The sequence below is a fragment of the Helianthus annuus genome, chromosome 17 (assembly GCF_002127325.2).
Source record: "Helianthus annuus cultivar XRQ/B chromosome 17, HanXRQr2.0-SUNRISE, whole genome shotgun sequence".
In the NCBI taxonomy this organism is placed as follows: domain Eukaryota; kingdom Viridiplantae; phylum Streptophyta; class Magnoliopsida; order Asterales; family Asteraceae; genus Helianthus; species Helianthus annuus.
In genome coordinates, this window is record NC_035449.2 from 6,162,549 (window position 1) to 6,185,977 (window position 23,429).

General features: G+C 33.9%; 1 protein-coding gene across 1 annotated transcript; it reads left to right on the top strand.

Annotated features, from left to right (window-relative positions):
* Window positions 1-1,270: 1,270 nt before the first annotated feature.
* LOC110868679 (ethylene-responsive transcription factor RAP2-3) lies at window positions 1,271-3,270 on the top strand. The gene is made up of 2 exons (XM_022117915.2): window positions 1,271-1,552; window positions 2,538-3,270. Exons 1-2 carry the CDS (start codon window positions 1,369-1,371, stop codon window positions 3,035-3,037), a joined length of 684 nt encoding a protein of 227 aa, XP_021973607.1. The 5' UTR covers window positions 1,271-1,368; the 3' UTR covers window positions 3,038-3,270.
* The last annotated feature ends 20,159 nt before the right edge of the window (window positions 3,271-23,429 follow it).

The window sequence follows — 23,429 nt, forward strand, 5'->3', positions numbered from 1 at the left end:
ACGAACCAAAAGAACACGAATAAGGCATTTTCGTGTTCGTTGGTTAAGGAAAAAAATGTGTTCATGAACACTTATGGAACGGGATTTTATGTTCGTTTTCGTTCATTAAGGAAATGAACATGTTCGTGTTTGCTTGTGCTTGTTTATTATTTTAGGTAACGAACATAAACGAACACTCATGAACATAAATGAACATTTATAAATACAAATGAACACAAACAAACGTTCATGAACATAACGAATACAAACAAACATATATTAAATTTCGAATAAATCAAAAGTCAGCACAGGTTATACACATTTTATACACTTATGTTTGTCATTCTTATGTGAGACGACGAAATCGATGGTGGTTGAGAAGACGAAGCTGGAGAAGGTTGTTAACCCTAATGGTCGAGAAGACGAAACCAGTGGTCCTCGAGAAGACAACATCGATGATTTAGGTGCCCATGAGAAATTTCTGAAGGCTGCGATTTGCAAAAGTTGTGAACCCTAAATTGTTAAAAGGCATGTAATATAGAATACACTAATATTTAATAAATATTTTATTAGTGGGAACTTTGAAGTATTTAAATAAAATATAAAAATTTAAAAACATAATGAGCTATCGAACAAAAATGAGCATAAACAAACACGTTAGTATTTCATTATTTTTCATTTACAGTTTCAAATATATTGTCACGATAGGTTTTTTATTTACGTTTCGATGTAAAAAACGGGCCACCTACTGAACAACGTACTATCGCTATTTGCTTATTTTATCTACGTTTTGAACCCGTCACATATATTCATTTCTACGATAACGTTTTACGTTTCGGTCTAAATCATTGACTTAACACTTCGCAACGCGCATATTTGGTTCAACATTTTTACGTCTTTTTTTCGGCTTATTAGGGGACCCGGGGTGGGGGATATTATCCCCGTGATATTTGATTTTCACGCATGATACAATGGAACAAACCACCGCCACCCATCAAACTTAACGCGTGAACAATGGATCCCGTGATAAACTTAACGTGTAATAAATAGAAGATTGTGAGGGGATGTGAGCGTTTATTGTTGGGTGTTGTGAATGATGAGCATTTTCACTAAAAAAAGTTGTGAGTGATGGAATAATGGTTGATGACATGACGGAACTTGATTGAATGTTGTGAGTGATAAATGGGTGGTGAGTGATGACTATCCCTACCCCTTAGTCCCGCTGTAATGCACGGGTATAAAAAGTAGTTATTTAAACACGGCAAGTAAATTAACGGGTGAGGTTTAAAGAGGCTTTTCTTGTCTTTTTTGGTGATTTGGCTATAAATTAACAACTTCATCAAGCCTCTTGCATATCCTCATCAAATTTTCTCTCTAGCAACACCAAAAATGTGCGGTGGAGCAGTCATCTCCGATGCCGATCCTGTCTTCAAGCTCGACCGGAAGCTAACGGCCAACGATCTTTGGTCTGAGTTCGACACCTTCGATTGCTTCGGCTGGGATTTTAGACCACAAACCCAACCTTCCTTCACTGGAGCAGCTACCTCAATCTCAAAAGTAGTCACCAACAAAGGTATCATACTTTGATTGAACACATACATTCGATAGAAGGAAATTGAAATACATGCATGCTTTTGATATATTTTTTTTTTCAATCAAGTCTATTCAAGAAATAAAGTAAAGCCACACTTTAAGCAAATTGAAACTTTTTATTTTGGTTTTTCTTGAACGTATTGACGTGTGAACCACCGGTTTTCGAATTTTGGACGGGTTATTAGTTCTTTTTCTACTTTTATTCCTCTAAATATTTGGATTTTTGAGCTCAAAAAAGGAATTTGATATCAGATATTATAACTAATTCTTTATAAAACATATAATTCACAATGAAGATCCGAAAATTCAAATTAAAACTCAAAAAATAAGATGTTTTTGTTTGCCGTTAAAAAAAACTCAAAAAATGAAAAGAAAATAGTGGTTCGGCTTCCCAAACTTAAATAAAAAGATACAAAAAATCTAGAAATTTAATAAACCACCAAAATTTATCGAATCGTTTAAGCCGAAGCAAGTCATCCTGTTTACAACAACAATCATACCCAGTAAATTCTACAAATAGCAAAGTTACTCATAGGGTCTGGGGAGGGTGGGATGTAGACAGACCTTGCCTCTATCCCTAGGGATAGAGAGGCTGCTTCCAGAAGAGACCATCGGCTCCAAAACGAACAGCAAACCAACACATGTCAAAGAATATAGAAAAAAAGAAGTCACGTATACCAAAAAAGTGATCAGAGTGACACAGTATAATGTAAATCATGTATAAATGTATAATAGCATACAACATCATTCGGGCATATACACAACAAGTCATCCTGTTTGTCGGTTTGAATTATAAATGGTTCGGTTTTAACGGTTTACGCTTTGGAACTTGAAATCGGTTATGTAAACTGAAACAACCATTTAACATTTATTGTCATCTTTATTTATTTATTTTTTCATTTTAGAAATATAAAGTTACGTATATGTATGATATTAATCAAACAATTTGATTTATGAAATTGAAGAGCCAGAAGAAAAGACTCCGAAACCAAGCGAGAAAAAAGCTAAACCAAGGAAGAACAAGTTTAGAGGGATCAGGCAACGGCCATGGGGAAAATGGGCAGCCGAGATCCGGGACCCACATAAGGGTGTTCGAGTCTGGCTCGGTACATTCAACACGGCTGAAGAAGCGGCTCGAGCCTATGATGAAGCCGCCAAGCGTATCCGCGGTGACAAGGCTAAGCTCAACTTTCATTCACCAGTGGCCAAGAAACCATGTGTGGAGACCCCCACCGAGTCAACCGTGAACAACCCGGTGCTGTCGACACCAGCATTGGTGAGTTATGATCAGTTGCAAAACCAATGTTACTACTACAACAATGTGGCTGATGATTTTGAGTTCAAGGAACAGATATCGAACCTTGAGACGTTTTTAGGACTCGATCATGAGTCGACTCAGCTTGGCGAGTTTGGTGTCGACTCGAGTCATCTTTGGATGATGGATGACTTCCCGGTTATCATTTGAGTCATATAAACTCCGCAAGTAAAGTAAAAGAATTCGGAAATAAGTTGTGTTGCTGGCCAACACACTATATTTGTGTTTTCCAAAATGTTTGTGTGTGTTTTTGTTTTTGTTTTATAGAATATGCATGTGTTTATAAGTATGTGGTATTTGGCTTTATATTATGGCTTTTGTATAGTTGCATGTCATCGCCTTTCATAATAAGGTACCAATATTAATCAGTGTCTTTATATTCAGACCTTTACTCGTCAAACCGATCAGAACGTTTTAAAATCCGGATGGTACGAAGTTACAAACTACTAAGGCTTGTTTTTCATAGTAAAAAGCCATTTGGATGAGGATCATTGTTGACTTTCTTTGTTATTTAAATTTAGTTTCTATCAATTTTTTTTAAAATGCGACAACCTTTAATATTATACTAAATGTTAAAAAAAATATACTAGTTTTATTATCTTTAATTTTAGTGTAGTATTGCTATATATTTTTTTTTTTAAATTAAGTTGGTACGTAATCACGTATTAGTTCATATCGTTATGTATTATATATTTTATCAAATTACATATCACATAACAAGTCACGGTGACGGATCTAGAAAATCCACATAGGGGTAACATTTAAGGGTAAGTAATTGAAAAAATGTCAAATTTTTCCAAAATTTACACTACCATCGGAGGAAAATATATACTTAGGTGGTGTTTGTTTTTTCTAATAAAGATCTGCGCTGCGTAGCAGACATTGTCATATGCAGACTGTTTGTTTTTTCGAATACGTTTCATTAAAAAACGAATGCACAAGCTATTCTTGGTGCAGACTTGGTCCAACCATTTCTAAGATCTTCTAAGGTCTGTAGAGGGTTAAACACCACCATTGTCCACCATCGCCACCGTCCATACACCACCGCCAGATTTTTTTAGAAGTTTACATACGTTAAAAAAAACAAAAAATTTCTTCTTGCAAACTGTAGAGATTTGGTCCACCATTTCTTCTACAGATGTCTGTAGATGTGATCCGCATACTACAGACATTTTACCTCTTAAAAAAATAAACTGCACCTTAGTTATTATTGAGAAAGTCACATTTACTTTTGTTCGGTACCTTTGTTAATTATTTTCTAGTACATTGTTTTCTTGCAAAGAGATGAGAACATCTAGGTTGGTCATGACAGAAACATATTTCATCAAGTAAATAAAGAGAATTATCAAAATACCTCTTATATATTTAACATTAGTTATTTAGCATGATTAGAAAAGTGGATGAACCTGACAACAATTTTGAAACCTCAATGGCTCAATTGAGAAAAAATAACTTTTTCGATGGATCTGACAATTTTATTCAAACCTTGGAGACGATTTTCACAGTTTACTCTAAATCATTCTACTGTCTTTGTGTGGACTGTAGTAGTAAAACAGCTTAAACTTGCTATCCAACTTCATGTTGTAAAACAAAATTATTCTTGTTTATTTCTGCAAGTGTTATGAACTTTAATCTAGAGTATCCTCAACTTACGTAAACTTAAATATAATTTATATTTTATCACTCAAATGGCTGCTTATTTGCTTCTTGAATAACATGTTTGACCACTGGATCTTCTTTTCAATATTCATCTCCCCAATCATCATATCTATCGCATACCAAGTATATCCATTAGTTTTTTTAAATATAATTTTCTTATTATTTGTTATGTAAAATCATATTTATTCAACCAGTGTAATTCACATGGTTATAAAGATATAACTCTTTTTATTTGGTATATAAAATTACATTCATTCAACACGTACAATACATATGGTTCTTATAAAAATAACTTTTTATTATTTAATATATAAAATTATATTTATCCAACCCCTTAAATAAATGAGGTTTTTAAAAATATATTGTTTTATTATTTGGTATATAAATTTATTATTCAACCCGTGTAACACAGGACGGGGTTATAACCTAATTATTTGATAAATTAATATATGTTCTAAAAAAGAAAAAAATAATTATTAAAAAATGGTAAAGAAAATATTTGATTTTAATAAAGAAAAAAATTAAAAATATATTATTAAAATAATAATAAACTATGATAATATATTAAATAAAAAATAATAAAAAACTATACGTTATTTTAAAAAATTTTAATATTTATCGTAGACTGTTAACTCTATATATAATATATAATCTAAATCTAATAAAAACTCCAAGTAATGCCACATGGCATTTTCTTATTCAAAATTTCAACTAATGCCACATGGCATTTTCTTATACAAATCATTAATAATATTATTTAATAAATATCTAATTCTAATTAATGATTATTATTAATATTATGCTATTGATATTTGTATTAATTAAAATTCAAGATTGATAATTAAAAATAATACATAAAGTTTTTATTAAAAGAATACTTTAACTTTTCTTTTAACGGAGGTTATCTATAATTTTAAAACCTATGATTTTAATACTTTTTAAAATGAATAATTATGCTTAAGTTTTTTCATATGATCTATAATTTTCATATTCCAAATATTAGTTGTGGTTTCTGATTTATTTTTGTATTTTACAATAATTTATGCTTCAGATGAATACTATGAACTACTCAGTTCAATCACATATTTGTAATAGGATTTTTATTTCTCTTTTAATGGAAAAGGGTCTGAATCTTATTTATCATTCTTTTCAGTTTGTAACGGATTCATGTCAAAACGGGTGATTTTTTACGAATCAAAGGGATATGAGTCATGTTAGGCCAACGTTTCAACAACTTTTGTGCATTCTATATTTTTATATATAGACATTTTGTAATGCTTGATGTATTGTTAATGACTAACGAAAACATATTATCAAAAGTATGACATAAGATTTCTTTTTAATAAAACGATAACATTCAAATACTTTTAACATATTTGGTCATTTCAATTTTTTGTTTTTTTAATAAAACATGTTACTCAGTTGAATCTTCCGTAGACTCTAATTGACCGTTTTCACTATCATATACAAAATGTAATTTCAGCTCTATAATGTATTTAGAGATTTATAATATATACATATATACAAAAAGCCCGTGTAATACGCAGGCCTATAGACTAGTATATAATATAATACTTCGTTTTTGCCTAAACATAAATTAATATTTATTTCGTCTATCGTCCATTATGTAATAAAAATATATAATAATCAGGCCATGGCCTATCAATCATGATTGGTGAAGAATAATATATCTCAATCATCATGATTGTGAAAAATTACTAATGTGACTATCTCATCTGATGATAACGAGGTAAAGATCACCCACTTGGTTTCTTACTAATGTGACTATCTCATCTGATGATAACGAGGTAAAGATCATCCACTTGGTTTCTAAGGGTGTCCGGAGTGGGACGCGGCAAACCTCGGCAAACCTTTTTGCCGATCGGCAAACACCGCCGCCGAGGTTTTGCCGTTGCCGAACAACTCAAGAATCGGGGATGCCTTGCCGATGCGGGGAAAGTGATTGAGAAAGAGAGAGGGTATTGTGGGTGGGGTCCATTTCTATCTCAACCAATCACAACTTTTTCCTTTTTTTTTTTAAAATAGTTACCACTTCACCAAGTGTCTAAACCATTGCCAACACTTTTCACAAAAGTTTAAACACTTTTGACTGATTGACATGGCGTGCTCTGATTGGTCGGTTTTTTGGTTTGCCACTCCAAAGTGTTTAACCACTCCTTACACCCTAAGATTATCAGCGGTGGGGAATATTTGAGTGTTTTATGCTAAAATCACGCCTATCCACGCCCTTAAACCGCCCTCATGGCCGTTTTTTTATAAAAAATTTGTTTTGACGTTGTTTTTTCCACGCCATGTTTATTCTGTGTTGGTCAACGACTGTGCATCTCTTTTTGTTTGGTCAATAACAATTTTTGATGAGTTTTTTTATTTAAATTCTATTACACCCCTTTTAACATAATGCTTACATCCTTACTGCACCCATTTTAGAAAAACGCCCCATAATGTCACATTGCTGACTAGACTGTCATATGACGAAAAACACCTAAGAGTGGGTTGTTTTCCACTACACATGGTCTAAGACCATATCCAATATTATTTAGTGATTTAGTGACATGATACTTATTCTCGAGATGTTCAAACCCTTAGGTACAAATCCAGTTTAAATGTTTTGATAAATGGTATTTTAATGTAAAAAAATGTTATTTAAAAACAATTAACCCCCTAGCCGGGTTCCGGGAAAATGAGTTTGTGGTGGGGCAAGCGGTACTGAAAGCAGAGTCAAAGAAGGTGGAAAAACACGCGAAAGCTTGTGAGGATAATCAGCATGCCTTTGTCCCCCTGGCGTTTGACATGTTTGGCTCCTTGGCGCCGGAGGCGGTTTGGTTCTTAGTTAGAGTTCAGCGTGTGGTCCATAGCAACTTTTCGACCCCTCAGGGCCGAGGCTTTGTTTTTAGCTGATTAGGGTTTTCTATTCAGAAGGGGATGGCGGCGCAGTTTGTTGCCCGTCTACCTGCTTAAGACCTTCACTTCACATATTTATGGCATTCCTCACTAGCAGGTGGGTGTTAATAAGGGGTCGTAAAACGGGTTTTATTGAATGATAGGTTTCTTTTACAATTTTCTTCACATATTGTGTGACAGATTTTGTCTAATTCACTGGACCTATACGTGCCGTACAGGTCTATACGGGTTTTATTGAATGATAGGTTTCTTTTACAATTTTCTTATACATTTATCTATAGTTTTAACAAAGTTTTCTAAATTATACGTATATTTTTTTTAAATAAAAACATTCTTAAATTTTTTTTACACCATGTACATTCCTTGGCAACCAAAGACATACCTCTCCAAACAAAATCGAGTTTTGTGGAGAGTCGGTTTAGAGCAACTCTCCACCGAAGAACTCCACTTATATTTTTTTTATACATTTATTTATAGTTTTAACAAAGTCTTCTATGTGTGACTAAAAAGATAGTATGGTATAGGTTTGGTACATGTGTCGTATAGTGTAAGATAGTATAGGTCCTGTATGAGCATATAGGTGTATTAAAGGTCCTGTATATGCTTATAGCTGTAGTATAGGTATACTGTAGACCAGTGGCGGAACTAGCCCAAAAATTTAGGGGTATCCTAATTTTTTTTTAGGATCAGGGGTATCCTTTATATAACAGAAACGGAGTTGATAGGTATTTTTACACTACAGAAATGGAGTTAAAGGGTATTTTTACACTACGGAGACGGGGTTGAGGGGTAGCCCGTGCTACCCCTATTTGTACTATAAATCCGCCACTGCTGTAGACTAGATGTAGTATACGTATAGCATAGGTGTAGTGTAAGGCATGTATAGACTTCGTATGGACCTTAATGTGTAATACAGATCTCGTGTATGCTTATTGTTGTGTATAATATAGTATATTTGTTGTATAGTATAGTATAATAAATATAGTATCGTATATAATATTTATTATATAATTTTTAAAAATTATGAAATTTTGATTTTACCCATATACGCATCGTATAGGTTCAAACCAGGTCGTATAGTACTATTATACGACTCGTATTGACCTATACGATGCGTATAAAGGGTCCCGTATTATGTTGATACGCTCCTTTTTTTATGAAACGACACCCCATATGCATCGTATAGGTCAATATGAGTCGCATTAGGGTATTATACGACCCAGTTTTGACCTATACGACGCGTATAGGGGTGAAATCAAAATTTCATAATTTTCGATTTTGCCTTTTCAATGCGTATTTTGACGTATTTTGTCATTACATGTTGTTTTATAAAGTATATGCTCTATACGTGTCGTATCGGTGACGTTTGGTTATGTGTGATATTGTATTCTATGATTACGTGTCATTTTGTTTTGAATCCACTTGTATTCTTACATGTCGTATTGTATTTATACGCGTTGTACTGTATCATTACTTAACGTATTTTATCGTTACATGTTGTATTATGATGTATCTTGTTTGTATGTGGCGTATTATGGACTTATACTAGTTCGGTCTGGTTTTGGATTCATTATCTACTTATACCAATATATGATATGTATTGTCTGTGTGCGTTCCGTATAGGTCCAGCCAACCGCCAGATAAGGACTGACATCTGCAGATTTGACTTTTTGACCTATACGACCCATATAGAAGTCAAATGGTGTCCAAATAGATTTTGGGGGTGTGCCAATAGACTGAGCTTTTTGAAAATCACTTGTTTAGGCATCCCGTTCATACATATGAACGACAAGACTTAAGGGTGTGGGACCAAAGGTGGGGCCAGGTGGAATTAACTTGAGTCTCTCAACTTATTTTTTGCCATTTGTGTACCCGTGTTTTCAAAATTTAACAATATGTGTCCCTTCCGCTAACAGACATTGGATTTCATTTAAAAAGGTGGTAAAAAGATGAAAATGCTCTTTTATTATTGCAATACGCCTCCCCATGCTTTCAATATTATTCCAAATGTTTTAACTAAGAGCATTAGCAATGAATTCCATATCCATGTCCATATCCATATCCATATATTTCCACTAAATGTTTTAACTAAGAGCATTCACAATGAATTCTCTATCCATATACATATATTTACACTAAAAACAACTACTTTTTCTCTCTTTTTCAGTTAAATAATATTTTTTATAATTTTATCATTACATTTTCTTTCTCTTTCACTCACAACCATTTCTAAAAATATTAAAAATTTTATAAGGTTTTCCCTCTACAGATTTTTTACCCATATATTTACTGATGAATAGTAACTTTCTCATATATTTTCTCTCTCCTTCACACACAACCACTCAAAAACACTAACAACCATTACTTATAATATAACTAAATGCTCTAATAGATTCCTTCCAAACTCCATACCCATTTTAAAAAACTCATTCCATCCAAATGTTGAAGCTTTACATGCATGGAACCATACTCATTTGAACCTTTCTGCCATGAATTCCAACCCATACCCAACATGAATCGGTTACATTCATTCAAACTAGCATATACCCATGAAACCAACCAACCATTTTGACCCGACAAACCATATACCAACAAAAACATCATTTTTTAGAAGCTATTTTAATAAAAATTATTTTTGTAAAACTTTTTTTTTTTACCATTTTTTACTGTTTTTTAAGATTTTTTAATTCTTTTTTTAGTTTTTGATTTTTTTGTTAAAAAGGCTTATACATGTATTTATATACAAAAGCTCTTAATTTTTTTTAAAGGAAATTAATTTTTAATATCTTAAATTGAATTTTTAGCATGTTAAATTGAATTTTTAGCACGTTAAATTGATGGTTTCCTGATTCTCCACTTTTTAGTGTTCTACATTAAACCCTCCCCGTATGGAATATATCTCTAAACCCCAAATCGTTATGCGTTTTAATCAAATACATGAATGAATTAGTATTTATAATACCTTAACAAAGAAAATGATTTTTTTGTAGATAGGTAAATTTTATGATTGTGAAACCTTTTTATAAATGGGTATGGCGCAATCCATATCTCCATAAATTCCAATATTTTCTTTTTCAAAATTCCGTTTAACTTTTAGTTTTGTTTTGTTTTTAAATAACATGTGATATCCAATATTTTATAAACTCTAAATACAAATGTTTATTTTATTTTTTATACTTAGAAATGTACACAAAAAATAAAACTTGGTATTTTGGATTTTTAGAAATTACTACATATTAATGTCATTATATAAATAACAATTCACAAAACACATATAAGTATAGTGAACATCTTTCTTGGCTTTTATTCCCTTCTTTTCTTTTATGTTTTTTCTTTTTGTTTTTTTTTTCTTTTTCATAACCTTAACTTTCACTTTCACTTTCACTTTCAGTACATTATCATTTAGACCCCTCAGCTTTATAAAAACTTTGTAAAATGTTAGTTTGACCCCATCGAGTTTTATGTACTTATTTTTATATAGATGGTCACATATAAAACGTTTTAGTGCTTATTTTTATATATGGTTTCAGTTGGTTTACATTTTGACAATACATTTTCATGCTTATTTTTATGTATGTTTTCAGTTTTTCTATGTTTTGTCATATATAATACGATTTCACTAAATGATATAAATTCAAATTACTTCACATTTCAACGCTACCGCAACGCGAGATACCATTTCCTTAACTTAAAAAAATATTATTTTCTTACGTGCTTTATTTAAGTACATTTAGTATAAATCCAAGTTGGTTTATGTTTTGAGTTAAATTTTTCTCAGTAATGAGTGAGGAGAAATATAATACGTTTTCGTGCTTATTTTATGTATGTTTTCAGTTGTTCTATGTTTTGACGTAAGTTTTGCTCGGAAACGAGTCGGGTCAGACACTTGACAATACAAATTCGAGTTAATTTACGCTTCGAATCCGTCGCAATGCGTGGCATGTCAAAATTCTAGTTAATGTTAAAAACTAAATTATAGAGTCTAAAAAAACCATGTCCTCAATTAGCTTAAATTACCCATTTATTACAATCAAATCAAACAATAGTCCATATCAGATGATATAAAAAATAATTACATCATCAACAAATATCAGATTTCAATTAATTAATCAATAACATCACATCGCATACTTAATTAAATTAATTACAATATAACATTGTTTTGCTTTATGTGTTATTAAAATTAAAATCAAATCTCCATGTTGCAACTTGGGGGGTGTTAATTAGCACTTGGCCATAAGCAACAAAGTCTGATTAAGAGTGGCTATAAGTTTTTATGTAGTTGCAAATTGCAGTAGAATAAAAGACAATGTAAAGCATATATACATTGTATGTAATCACAATCTATATATGACCAAATTAAATCAAACATTAACGTACAAATATAATATTGACCAACCCCACCATTTTGGCTATAGATTGATGAAGATGGTCCACTGCAGTTATCGTTCATGCACCTAGATTGTACGAGGAATATATATTATATATATATTCGGTTATTTATCATTTTATATTTCCAACTTGTGCTAATTATTATTAGTTGATTACCTCATTTGTAATAGTAGTATGATCATTTTTTAATTTTCCAACCCTAAAGAAGTCAGTGCTTTAATTTTTTGTTTGTTATGAAGGGTTGAAACCGAAGAGGATTGCCGGCATGCGGAAACTAGGAGTTATACTCCGATTTCATGATTGAGGATGAGACCCCATGGGTGTTCGATGGAACATTTTTAAACAACTCGGCTTTCAATAGAAAACAAAGTACTTTCATGACTTGTTTTGTAGCAAAATGACATGTAAATCTAACAGTCAGTATGGATTAATAGTGGGTTGTTTAACTAAATTGTGGCTTAAATCAAGCTCGTGATTAAGTTGATAAAAATTGGCTTGTAGACCATTCCAACGTTTCTAGATACCTTAAGCAAACTACGAAGCGGAGGCCCTTTTACAAAATTATCCTTTTCAACATATTTAGAGGGTGTTTGGTTTTGAAAATAGATTATGCGTTTTGAATAATCAGAATCAGATAATTAGCTGTAACAAAACGTGCTGCAGAAAGATAGTGTTTGGATTTGATTATGTTGTTTGATATTACAATAATCAGATAATCAACTATTTGAGTGTTTGGCAAATATATATATTTAAAAAAAAAATAAGTGAAATGACAAAAAAAAACATAAAAAATCAGTTTTTTGGATTATCACGTTTTCCTGCAGTAAGGGGTGACCTACTTTTGGATTATCACGTTTTGATCTCTACAAAACGTAAAAAATCAGTTTTTATTAATTTTTTACCAAACACTCAAAATAGATTTTTTGCGATTTCAAAACACAATAATAAAAAAATCAGGTTGAAAAAGCAATCCCAAACACACCCTTAGTAACAAAACCCTCTTCCTTTACCCGGGTTAGGACAGACAATTACAAACTAAAAAAGTTAATAGTTGGCCAAGTTAATTTTTGAGTAAATTACAAGTTTTGTCCTTTATGTATGTCCAAAATTGCAGGCGCTGTCCTTTATCTTTAAAATTGACGAGTTTTGTCCTTAATGTTTGAAAATCTTGCACGTTATGTCCTTTAAGGCAAACCCAGTTAATTTTTTTGTTAAATCTGAGGCACATGAGGGCATTGTTGTCATTTCATCTCATCAAGGACCATTGTGTAAAAGAATTTGTCTTCAGGGGCTATTGTGTATTTATCCAAAGACCTTTATTTATTTATGTATTTATCCAAAGACCTTTATTTATTTATGTATTTATCGAAAGACCTTTTCACCTACTCTCTCTCTTCTCACAGCGATGAACAAACATCCAAAACCCTAAATTAAATTTGAGTTCCCAAAACATAACAACATCAGTCTGCCGTTAATACATCTGTCTTCCTCTTCATCGATACCCAGCAACAATCAAGATACCCAAATAAAAATCCAGCCGACACCTCTTCACTTTCTGCGATTCACACATCCAATCGACATCCATGTTTTCTTCAGCGATGAACAACAGCAACAGCCGTTCTTGTCTCCTGCGATAACACCCATCACAACCTCTCTATCACCATCGTTAGACCCACCATCACCACCCACTATCTCCACCATCGCCTGACCCACCATCACCACTCCACCTAGAACCCTAACCCCAACCTGCAACAAACACCATTAAACCCCACCCCCACTGGAACCCTAACCCCAAGAACCTGCAAACCGGTGAGGAACCCGTCGTCGGTCAGAGCCACGAGATGGAGAGCAGAGGTGACCCAAGGTGTGGGTGCGTGTGTGTTTGACCGGGGAGATGAGGTGAAAGGGAAGTTAGGGGTTTTTGGTGGGTGTGCGACTGTGGAAGACCCGTCGCCGGGATTACGACCGGCACCGGCTCCGACCACTGGTAAGATGAGAGAGACGGTGTGGGTCTGCAAGATTTGCAGCTGTAATCGAAGAAGGAGAAGAAAGGGGGTTGGTGTGAAGTAAATATCTTTTCTGTAGTTACACAATAGCCCCTGAAGATGAATTCTTTTACACAATGGTCCCTGATGAGATGAAATGACAATAATGCCCTCATGTGCCTCAGATTTAACAAAAAAAATTAACTGGGTTTGCCTTAAAGGACATAACGTGCAAGATTTGCAAACATTAAGGACAAAACTCGTCAATTTTAAAGATAAAGGACAGCGCCTGCAATTTTGGACATACATAAAGGACAAAACTTGTAATTTACTCTTAATTTTTTTTTAAAGTTATATGTTTTGTATAGATATAATAGGGTGGTGTTCGGATACAAAGTCCATTTTTCCTACAAAGTGTACAAAATCATAAAACACCACAATTTCAGTCATAAAACACACTCAAAACCCACAAATAACAAAGCGAAGATCACTAAAACATAATATCCAAACCCTAACCGTCCATAAAAACTTCAAACACGCCATCGTAGAACTATGCATATAAAACATAACATGATAATCAACATAAAACACACTAATGTTAGTCATTCGATAATCAAAGCCTTATCATCCAAATACAACACAAAACCCACAAATATGGTGTTTAATAATTCTCACTTTGTTATTGGTGGGTGTTGAGTGTGTTTTATGGTTAACATTATGGTATTTTATGACTTTTTACACTTTATAGGAAAAATAGACTTTGTAAGCTAACTCTCACCCATATATATATATATGTATATATATATATAGGATTAGGTTCAAACGTGAACAAAATCTCAAGAGTGAACTGCGTGAACTGATCTGGGCCCTTGATTTTTATGATCTTGAGATTAAAGTGAGTGGCATGATGGTAATTAGTTGGTTAATTTTTTCCATTTAATTAAATACAAAAAGGGTATATGTGTAATTTCAATCTTAAATTGATTGCATAAATCTCTCACAAATCAAGTAATCAATTATCCTCTTAAATTGATTGCATAAATCTCTCACAAATCAAATCAAGGATTAGGAAAGATGTAAGTTAATTCAATTATTAAAATAATTATTTGTTTAAATGTGATGTACACATGTGTATTCTGATTTTGCCCTCTTTTTAATGCGATGTACACATGTGTATATCGTCTGTTTTTGTGACATCTCAGAATTTTTTTTGTATTGAATGTTGATGTACACCTATGAATTACTGTACACATATGTACGATGCTGAGTACACATGTGTACTGTTCTATTTATTCCAAATACACATGTGTATACCGTTGAAATATAAGGGTTACGTGGATCTTAAAAATCAAAATTTGAATTCTGATGATGAAATCTGAAATAAAAATTAAAATTGAAATCTGGTGATTTGTTGTTTGTTTTGATAATTATCTTATTAATAAATAAACATAATGTGGATAATGAATTTAAATTAGGAAAGATGTAACTTAATTCAGTTATTAAAATAATGATTTAAATCTAATTTTTTATATAATTATAATCCTACCCTTAACAACTAAAAAGGAAATCAAGGGTTCATATCTGTTCACGCAGTTCACTCTTGGGAGGTTGTTCACGCTGGAACCCTACCCTATATATATAGGTAAAGGATCCTGTAAAAATTCCATCTTTTGTAAGAAGTGTAAGAAATAATCTTGGAATGACAAGTGTCCCTCCTCTTAGTTAATTCAAAAGGGTAGATTGGTAATTGTACATTTTTGTCATTTAATTGATTTACAATATAACTGAAAAAAAAAACTGGCAATGAGAATTTTTAGGGATTGATCGTTTCATCTCCATCTCCGATTCAGATCATCTTCTCCGACCATCTTGAATCATAGTCAATTTATCCAGTTATTTTAAAACACCACGCCATGAATCTGATTATACAATGTCTCCATATAAAACACCATGACTTGAATCATAGATGTTTAAAACACCACACCATGAAAAATGTCTACAGATAAAACACCATGACTTGAATCATAGTCATGGTGTTTTAAAATCTGGGAATGTTTTTGTATTGATAAAACACACGCCATGAACAATGTCTCCTGATAAAACACCATGACTTGAATCATAGATGTTTTAAAACACCACGCCATGAACAATGTCTCCAGATAAAACACCATGACTTGAATCATAGTCATGGTGTTTTTAAAATCTGGGAATGTTTTCTATTGATAAAACACTACGCCATGAACAATGTCTCCAGATAAAACACCATGACTTGAATCATAAGCGTTTAAAACACCACGACATGAACAATGTCTCCAGATAAAACACCATGACCTGAATCATAGTCAATTTATCCAGTTGTTTTAAAACACCACGCCATGAATCTGATTATAGATCTATTTATGATAAAGTATGAATAAATTCGTTGACTTTTTGGAGATTGATGACGGTTACTGTAACACCTCGAAATTTTGAGTCCAATAATGTATTGACACGTGTCTTGAGTTTACACGTGGCATTTAATAATTAATAAAGGACTAATATTGACAAACCTTGAAAGTATGCAAATTCGAGGGTTATAAATGTCAATAAAGGGTAAGCATACTGTATAGTAACCCTAAACGATGCTCGACCTTCAAACGAATAAGTCATGGATCGTACGGAAGCGAAACGCGGAAGAAAGTGAGAGGTTTCAAGCTGCGGGGGTTAACTGTGTCAACATGTTTAATTATACCTCTGAGTGACCCTTCGACGTACCCAAAGCCTTGTAACAGTAAAATACGTTCACTAGAATATAATATATAAATCCCGCGAAGTTCCGTTTTAAAACGAGAAAATTATGATCAAATTCGTACGAGAGGGGTTAAAAGCGTCAATAATGAAAGTTAAGACTTTCAGAATAATTTACAAGATAACCGGGGACTTAACGATGCGGGTAAATAACACGAGGCCCTTAGTTGTAAATAATCGAGGGCCATATCGCAAAGTTACCCCTTCAAACCCGAAAGGTCAGGTTATTAATTACCGAAGATTCGTTATTAATTACTAAGATTTAGTAATCATTTCAAAAAGATTTAAAAAGATTTAAAAACAAACCCTTACGGACCGCAAGGGGTCTGCCTTACGGACCGTAAGGGGGTGAAAGGGTAAGCTGGTTTCCGCCCCAGGCTTACGGACCGCAAGGCCTAAGCCATACGGTCCGTAAGCGATGCCCAGCGACAGAAAGTTGGCTGTTGGCTGTTGAAAGCGGTAAAACATGTAGGAATGGGTTTCCCAGAAGTATGGGCGCCCCCTACTCGACCCATAGCACCTAGTGACACCTGCCCATCATCCATACTCATTTGTTTAGCGTGTTGTAATGATCTAAGGGTAAGTTGTACACTATAAATAGACCCATTGTCTGCATAAGTTTCACCACACTTCAAACACATTCTCTTGATCATCTCTAGAGCTTCCAAGCTTTATTCTAGCATCCTATTTCGTGTTCAAGCTTCTGTAAGTCGTTTAAATCCTTTGTGGTTTAGTTTTTCTTAGTAATATAGCTAAAAATCAAACCGTCGTAACTACGGTTTGACTTCAAGATAAATCCTTAATGGCTCAGTCTTATGTCGAATCAAAGGTAGTTATGTGTTGGTGTTTATGTGGGTAATAAACCTCTAAAAGGGTTCCCCATGATCACCACTCTAACTAGTGCAAATGTCGAGTCAAACGCGTACTTAAAAAGTCAACAGAAAGCTATTTTTGCGATTCTTGCATAATCTGTAATATAAATGATATGCAGCCTGTTTAGACACTCATAAAACATGATATTAAGTATATAAACTTGTCTACGCTCGTTTGATTCGGCCATTTGCTATATTGACCCGGTTCGGAACCGAATGTCGCAAAAGTTTGACTTTTGCATTGACTTCAGTTCTGACCCGTTTTAGTGCAATGTAGATATGTCTTAGGACTCTCTTAGGACCAGGTTACATGATGGTATAAACCTCTGCGACCGGTTCGTTGTTTGTCCGAGTCTTTTACGCATTTCCGTTAGTTACTTAAAAGTTGACCGTAACGCCCTTTTTAAAATAAAACGAGTATTTCGGACACGTGAAGGGACCATAACCTTGCTTACTAAATTCTAAGCATGTCCCTAAAGTTTCACGTCAATCCGAGGTCTAGAATAGGAGTTATGCTAAATAGCGCACTTAAAAGAAACTTTTGTAATAAAAGGCGCAATTAGCATAACGCCTACCTAAACCAAGATTTCGTCACCAAAACTTTTACTCACTGTAGTAAAATAATATTTTGGGATTTTTAAAGATTTTTAATTAATTTTAACCTGCTCATAACCTGCGGTTATGGCTACGGTTCGGTAAATACCGAATATGCCCTTTTCGGCCAAAACTTGAGTTCTACAAGGTCTGTTGACCCGATTCCAGTTGCTACTGATTTTAAGTAATAAATAAAGTATTTTAGACTTATTAAACTGATCGGGAAACTCAGATTTCCTATAGAACTCAGAAAGCCCTTTAAAAGTCTTTAAAATTACCGGAAAACCCCTACGGGGCGTATTATGAACTAAAACTCGTTACGGGCATTATGGAAGGTATCCTACTGATACCACAACCTCTTTAAAGTATATTGACTTAGGAAAACAGTGTAGGACTCCTACGGTTACCCGTTGCGCCTATTGCGCGCACGGTTCGGCTTATGTAACTAGTTTACATAAATTAGCCGATACGGGTCAAACCATATTATTTTGACCCCAAAATCCAGAGTGTGAATATTAAACCCATATAAAACAAGTCTTCGAGCTTGTTGGGTCAGAATCACATTCCATTCTCGGTTTTCGCCTTTCACGCGATTTAACCATATCTATCCCTTGAAACTGACCGGTCTAGGCTACGGCTAATATAAAGACCCGTTAGGATTCTAATAGGTTATTTTAACCTTCGTTCCAGAATAGGAGCCCCAGTAAAAGATATTTGTGATTTAATCGAATAAGGACAATACTTGCAAAGGTAAATACTTTTAACTTATTTTCCCTTATACGGGCTTGGGTTACGGTATATAAAATACCGCTTGATTGAGCATCAAATAATTCCATCGCTTAGGTGGTTAATTGAATAGTTTGATCGGCTCATTTAAACAGTCTTGTTACTTAAAAGCCTTTGGGGAGTTAATGACCATGTCCCGGATATCCGTGGCATCATTCGAAGAAATGGCCACGACCTTGACAGTCGGGTGTAGGCGTACACCCGGTATTATGTCCATATTATTAAAAGACGTAGCCGATGGTTTTCCCACCTCGGTTTTACGCAATGTGGTGTGTCTATTGATCTTTAACCCGGCACGATCCGGGCTACTGAACGCATAGAAGGAACATGTAATTCGTTCACAAGATTATAATTTTTAAATAATTCTCCCAAGTTAAACAAACATGTTTATGCCACGTGCATCCAAACCAATTTTTAATCATTTTACAAATTGAGTCAGTTGATTGTATTTACCAGTGTAAACTGACGTATTTTCCCAAAAAGATTAAGTGCAGGTACTACACGTAATTGGCTGGTAATAGCTCCCTAGCATCTAAAGAAGTCTCGCAAGCTTGATGTCTTATCTGTTGAACAATATTTTTACTTACTTTGATCCCTCCTGTGGATACTATTCAACTACTTGTGATACATTTGATATTACAGTAAAAGGGTTGAATTATATTTATCTTATTGCTTCCGCTGTGCATTTATATATTGTGGTTTGACTATATTGTTGCCAACTACGTCACGGTAATCCCCCACCGGGCCCACCGGTGATACACGTGGAAATCGGGGTGTGACAGTTACCATATAATTCGCTGATCTTTAGGAAGTTGATGGGGGTTTTGAAACGGTTACCATATTTGAAACGTTGGAAAAGTCACTATTGCCCTTCAATTTTTACATAAGGTCCTTCTAATTAAAACACAATTTACATTTTATACCCTATTGATCTCAACCATTAGATCAAATATCCAATGGTTTAAAACACTTCTTACCCTTCTTACATTTTAGACACTTTTTACCATATCCCTACCCTATATATATATATATATATATATATATATATATATATATATATATATATATATATATATATATATATATGATGAGGATCATTACAGAACACTAACTATTGCGAGAACAAAAAGAACAACTCTAAAACACTAAATTTTGGGATTTTAGTTTCATGTTTTTTTAAATTTTATGTTTCTTACATTCATATGTGTATTATATATACATAAAAACCCATATTTTTTTACCTACACGTAGTTAACATACATGTTGGTAATTTAACCTACACATAACTTACATATATGTAGGTTATACAAAAAGTGAAAATTTTCCATATTTTGTTTTAAATTCTAGTTTGAGAAAAAATAAATCTTACATTTGCAACATTTTCATTTACTTTTTAGGTTTTTAGGATTGGCAAAATAGGTGATTCATTGTGTTCTGCGTGTTCTCGTAATATTTTGTGTTCTGCATAGAACCTTCCCATATATATATATATATATATATATGTTTCAATAACAAATAGCAAATGAAATCTAAATTTTGAAATTACATGTGCAATAGCCAACTACACTATGCAAATACCCAATACCAATCACAAAATTTTTCACTCTTGTTATTTGAATAGATTCTACCTTCGAAGTTCTAAGCACAGTCACAAATACAAAGTAGCAATTAGGATTAAGGATTTAGCAAAAAATAGTATTAAGGATTTAGGAAAAAATAGTGATTGTAATCAGTAAACATACGAATTTGGATTTCATAATGATAAATTTCTGTAATATCATATAAAATACATAGTGATTAATAGAAAAATTGGCGGTTAAAGTTAACCTACCATGAGTAATTAGCCAATTTCGCCAATAAGTTCTCCAATCCTAACAGACTTGACACCATGAGTGATATCCGATAGCCTAGATAATCTACATAGTAGGTTGCGATGGGAAGTAGGAATGATGATTGTGGCTGTATTTTTGGGATTTTAGGCCGCTGAATTGTGAATTTGGGATGGGGTCGTCGAACTCGAATGGTCGATGCTTGTTGCAGGCCTGCAGTTATGTTTGTACTTTGTAGTTTAATTCGAAAGTATGTCTTGAATGTGGGCCTTTTTTTCCTAAACAATTTTATCTGGGCTCCTTTAATAAATCGGTTGGTTTAGTTTTGCTTTTAGTTGGGTCTATACATATGCAACATATAAAACTTATTAAAAATTGAAAGTCCTTGAGTTTTGGTGATTCTAAACCTGTGTTTAGGGTAGAAACCCCAACAGGCCGGCCTGATAAGGTCGAATTTAAGGTAGCTCGCTTGAGTAAATTGATAGTTTAACATTATAGACAGCTATACTTTAATAATGTTGATAATTAACTTGTTATTTGTGACGTACGCGTATAAAAATTACGAAATAATAACAAAGATAATTCATTTATTGATTCACAATATGTTTTTCTTAACAATTGATAATGGGTTCGTCATATCATTAAAACAGAGACTATTACAGACTAAAGGCAGGTAGATGGGCAATAAGCTGTGCCGTTACCCCTTCTGAATAGCAAACCCTACCCTGCTAAACACAAAATTCTGCCCCTTAACATGCGCGGTGTTACTTCTTACCACCTGCTGAACCCGCTTGAAGAAACGCACCGCGTCAGGGGCGAGAGCGCCAAAGGTATCGAAAGCGAACGGGACGAATACATGCTGATTCTCGATGCAAGCTTTTTCGTGCTTAGCTACTTTGCCGGCCTCCGCCTTGGTTATCGCCTGGCCCGCCACAAACCCGTGGTCCCTTAGCCCAACGAGGGGGGACATACCTGTCAAATCGACGCACACGTGTTTCTCTCCTTCCCATCCAAACAAGAATGTCAGGGGGCTGTAGGGTAGATCTCCCTTCTAATGGATCGGTCAAGAAGTTCACCGGGGCTCTCTTTTTTGCCGAGATCCCTGCCCGCTTAAGGACATCATGAAGCACATCTCGAACTAAATCATGTTGATATTTAAAGATTGGTAATTCTTTGCAATGGACTGCATGCTTCCCAAAAGAATCTAAACAAGCCTTCCAACATACGGGACACGGGTCATCAACCGGGAGTAGCTTTAAGTGACTTGGGTTGAACAAGCTAGATACACAGAAAAATAAATTCAAAGGCCGATGTGGGCCTGGACCAAGGGTTACTAAGCCCATCCAGCCCTATTAGCATTTAGCCGGTTAACATCAGCATTTTTGTTGATTAGCCGGTTAATACCAGCATTTTTGTTGTATGTTTGGACAGTGGCGGTTCTAAAAAATCCGCATAGGGGTAACGTTTCAATAGAAATGGGTAACGAAATAAAAAAAGGTCAAATTTTTCGAAAATTTACACTATCGTCGGAGCGTCGAAGGGCAACGGAGGTTACCCCTTCTATCACTCTTGGTCCGACCCTATGTTTGGATGCCATCTAAGAATTCAAAAGATTTTGGGCCAGTACCCACATGAATTTCAATTCCCACGTGCCGTGCACACTTGATTTTTAGGGACTAGGGCTTACGCTTAGTTTAAAAGAACCTCCATCTTGGGCATGCTATTGGGCTCCGGCCCAGTCTATTTGGGTCATCACCCTCTCCTGTATAATCTATGTAAGGAACTGTCTCTCCCTCATCAAACATACATATCTCATACATTCTATACATACAAATGCTTAGAGCTCCTGTAATGGTTTACTTGTGAACCCACGTACTAACATCTAACACACGACGGAGGACTTCCCCACAGAAAACTTAGCGTGTGACATTTTTTTATGTGGATACAGACGGATTTCGGCTTCTTTTCCTAAAACATTTTGGTGTGTTGATTGATGATAATGTAAAAATTGTAAGAATAAGATTGAATCATTTCTTGAAAAAAGTTAGTGGAGATCTCTAAGGGTGTTGCACTATTGCTATGTACTCCCTCCGTCCCATTAAAAGTGTCATATTTTGAATATTCAAAGTCTTTATTTATAAACTTTGACCTTAAATAATTTTGTGTTAGATAATATTTGATGAAAGTTATATGATTTGAGTGTGTTTTACAAGTGTTTTTATCGGGTTAATTTTCATCAAGTTTTATATAACACAAAAAATATATAATTAAAGTCAAAGTTTATAAATAAAGACTTTGAAAATTCAAAATACGATACTTTTAATGAGACGGAGGTAATAGGTTTTATCAATCAAATCACACTGATGCTGACTTGACTGTCAAAATATGTTCATAAACAAGGTTATTGGCTATTTTTTCTTTATTTTTCAAAAATCTTTATATATTATATTTGTATTACTCTATTAGCCCCAAATAAACAAAATAAAAATTATATTTATCGCAAGACCTAACAGAAGAACCAATTTTAGGGGTTGTTTGATTATATCTTAACGGGGCTCTTTAATGGTTTAGACATTTTACTGATTCAACACTTAATGGTTCAGACTGTTTGTTTTGCGAGCAGATGTCTGAAGGTTCAGACATTTGCCTCTGAATTGTTAAACATTATACTGAGTCTGAATGGTTAATACCTCTAATCTGAATTGGTTAGACATTT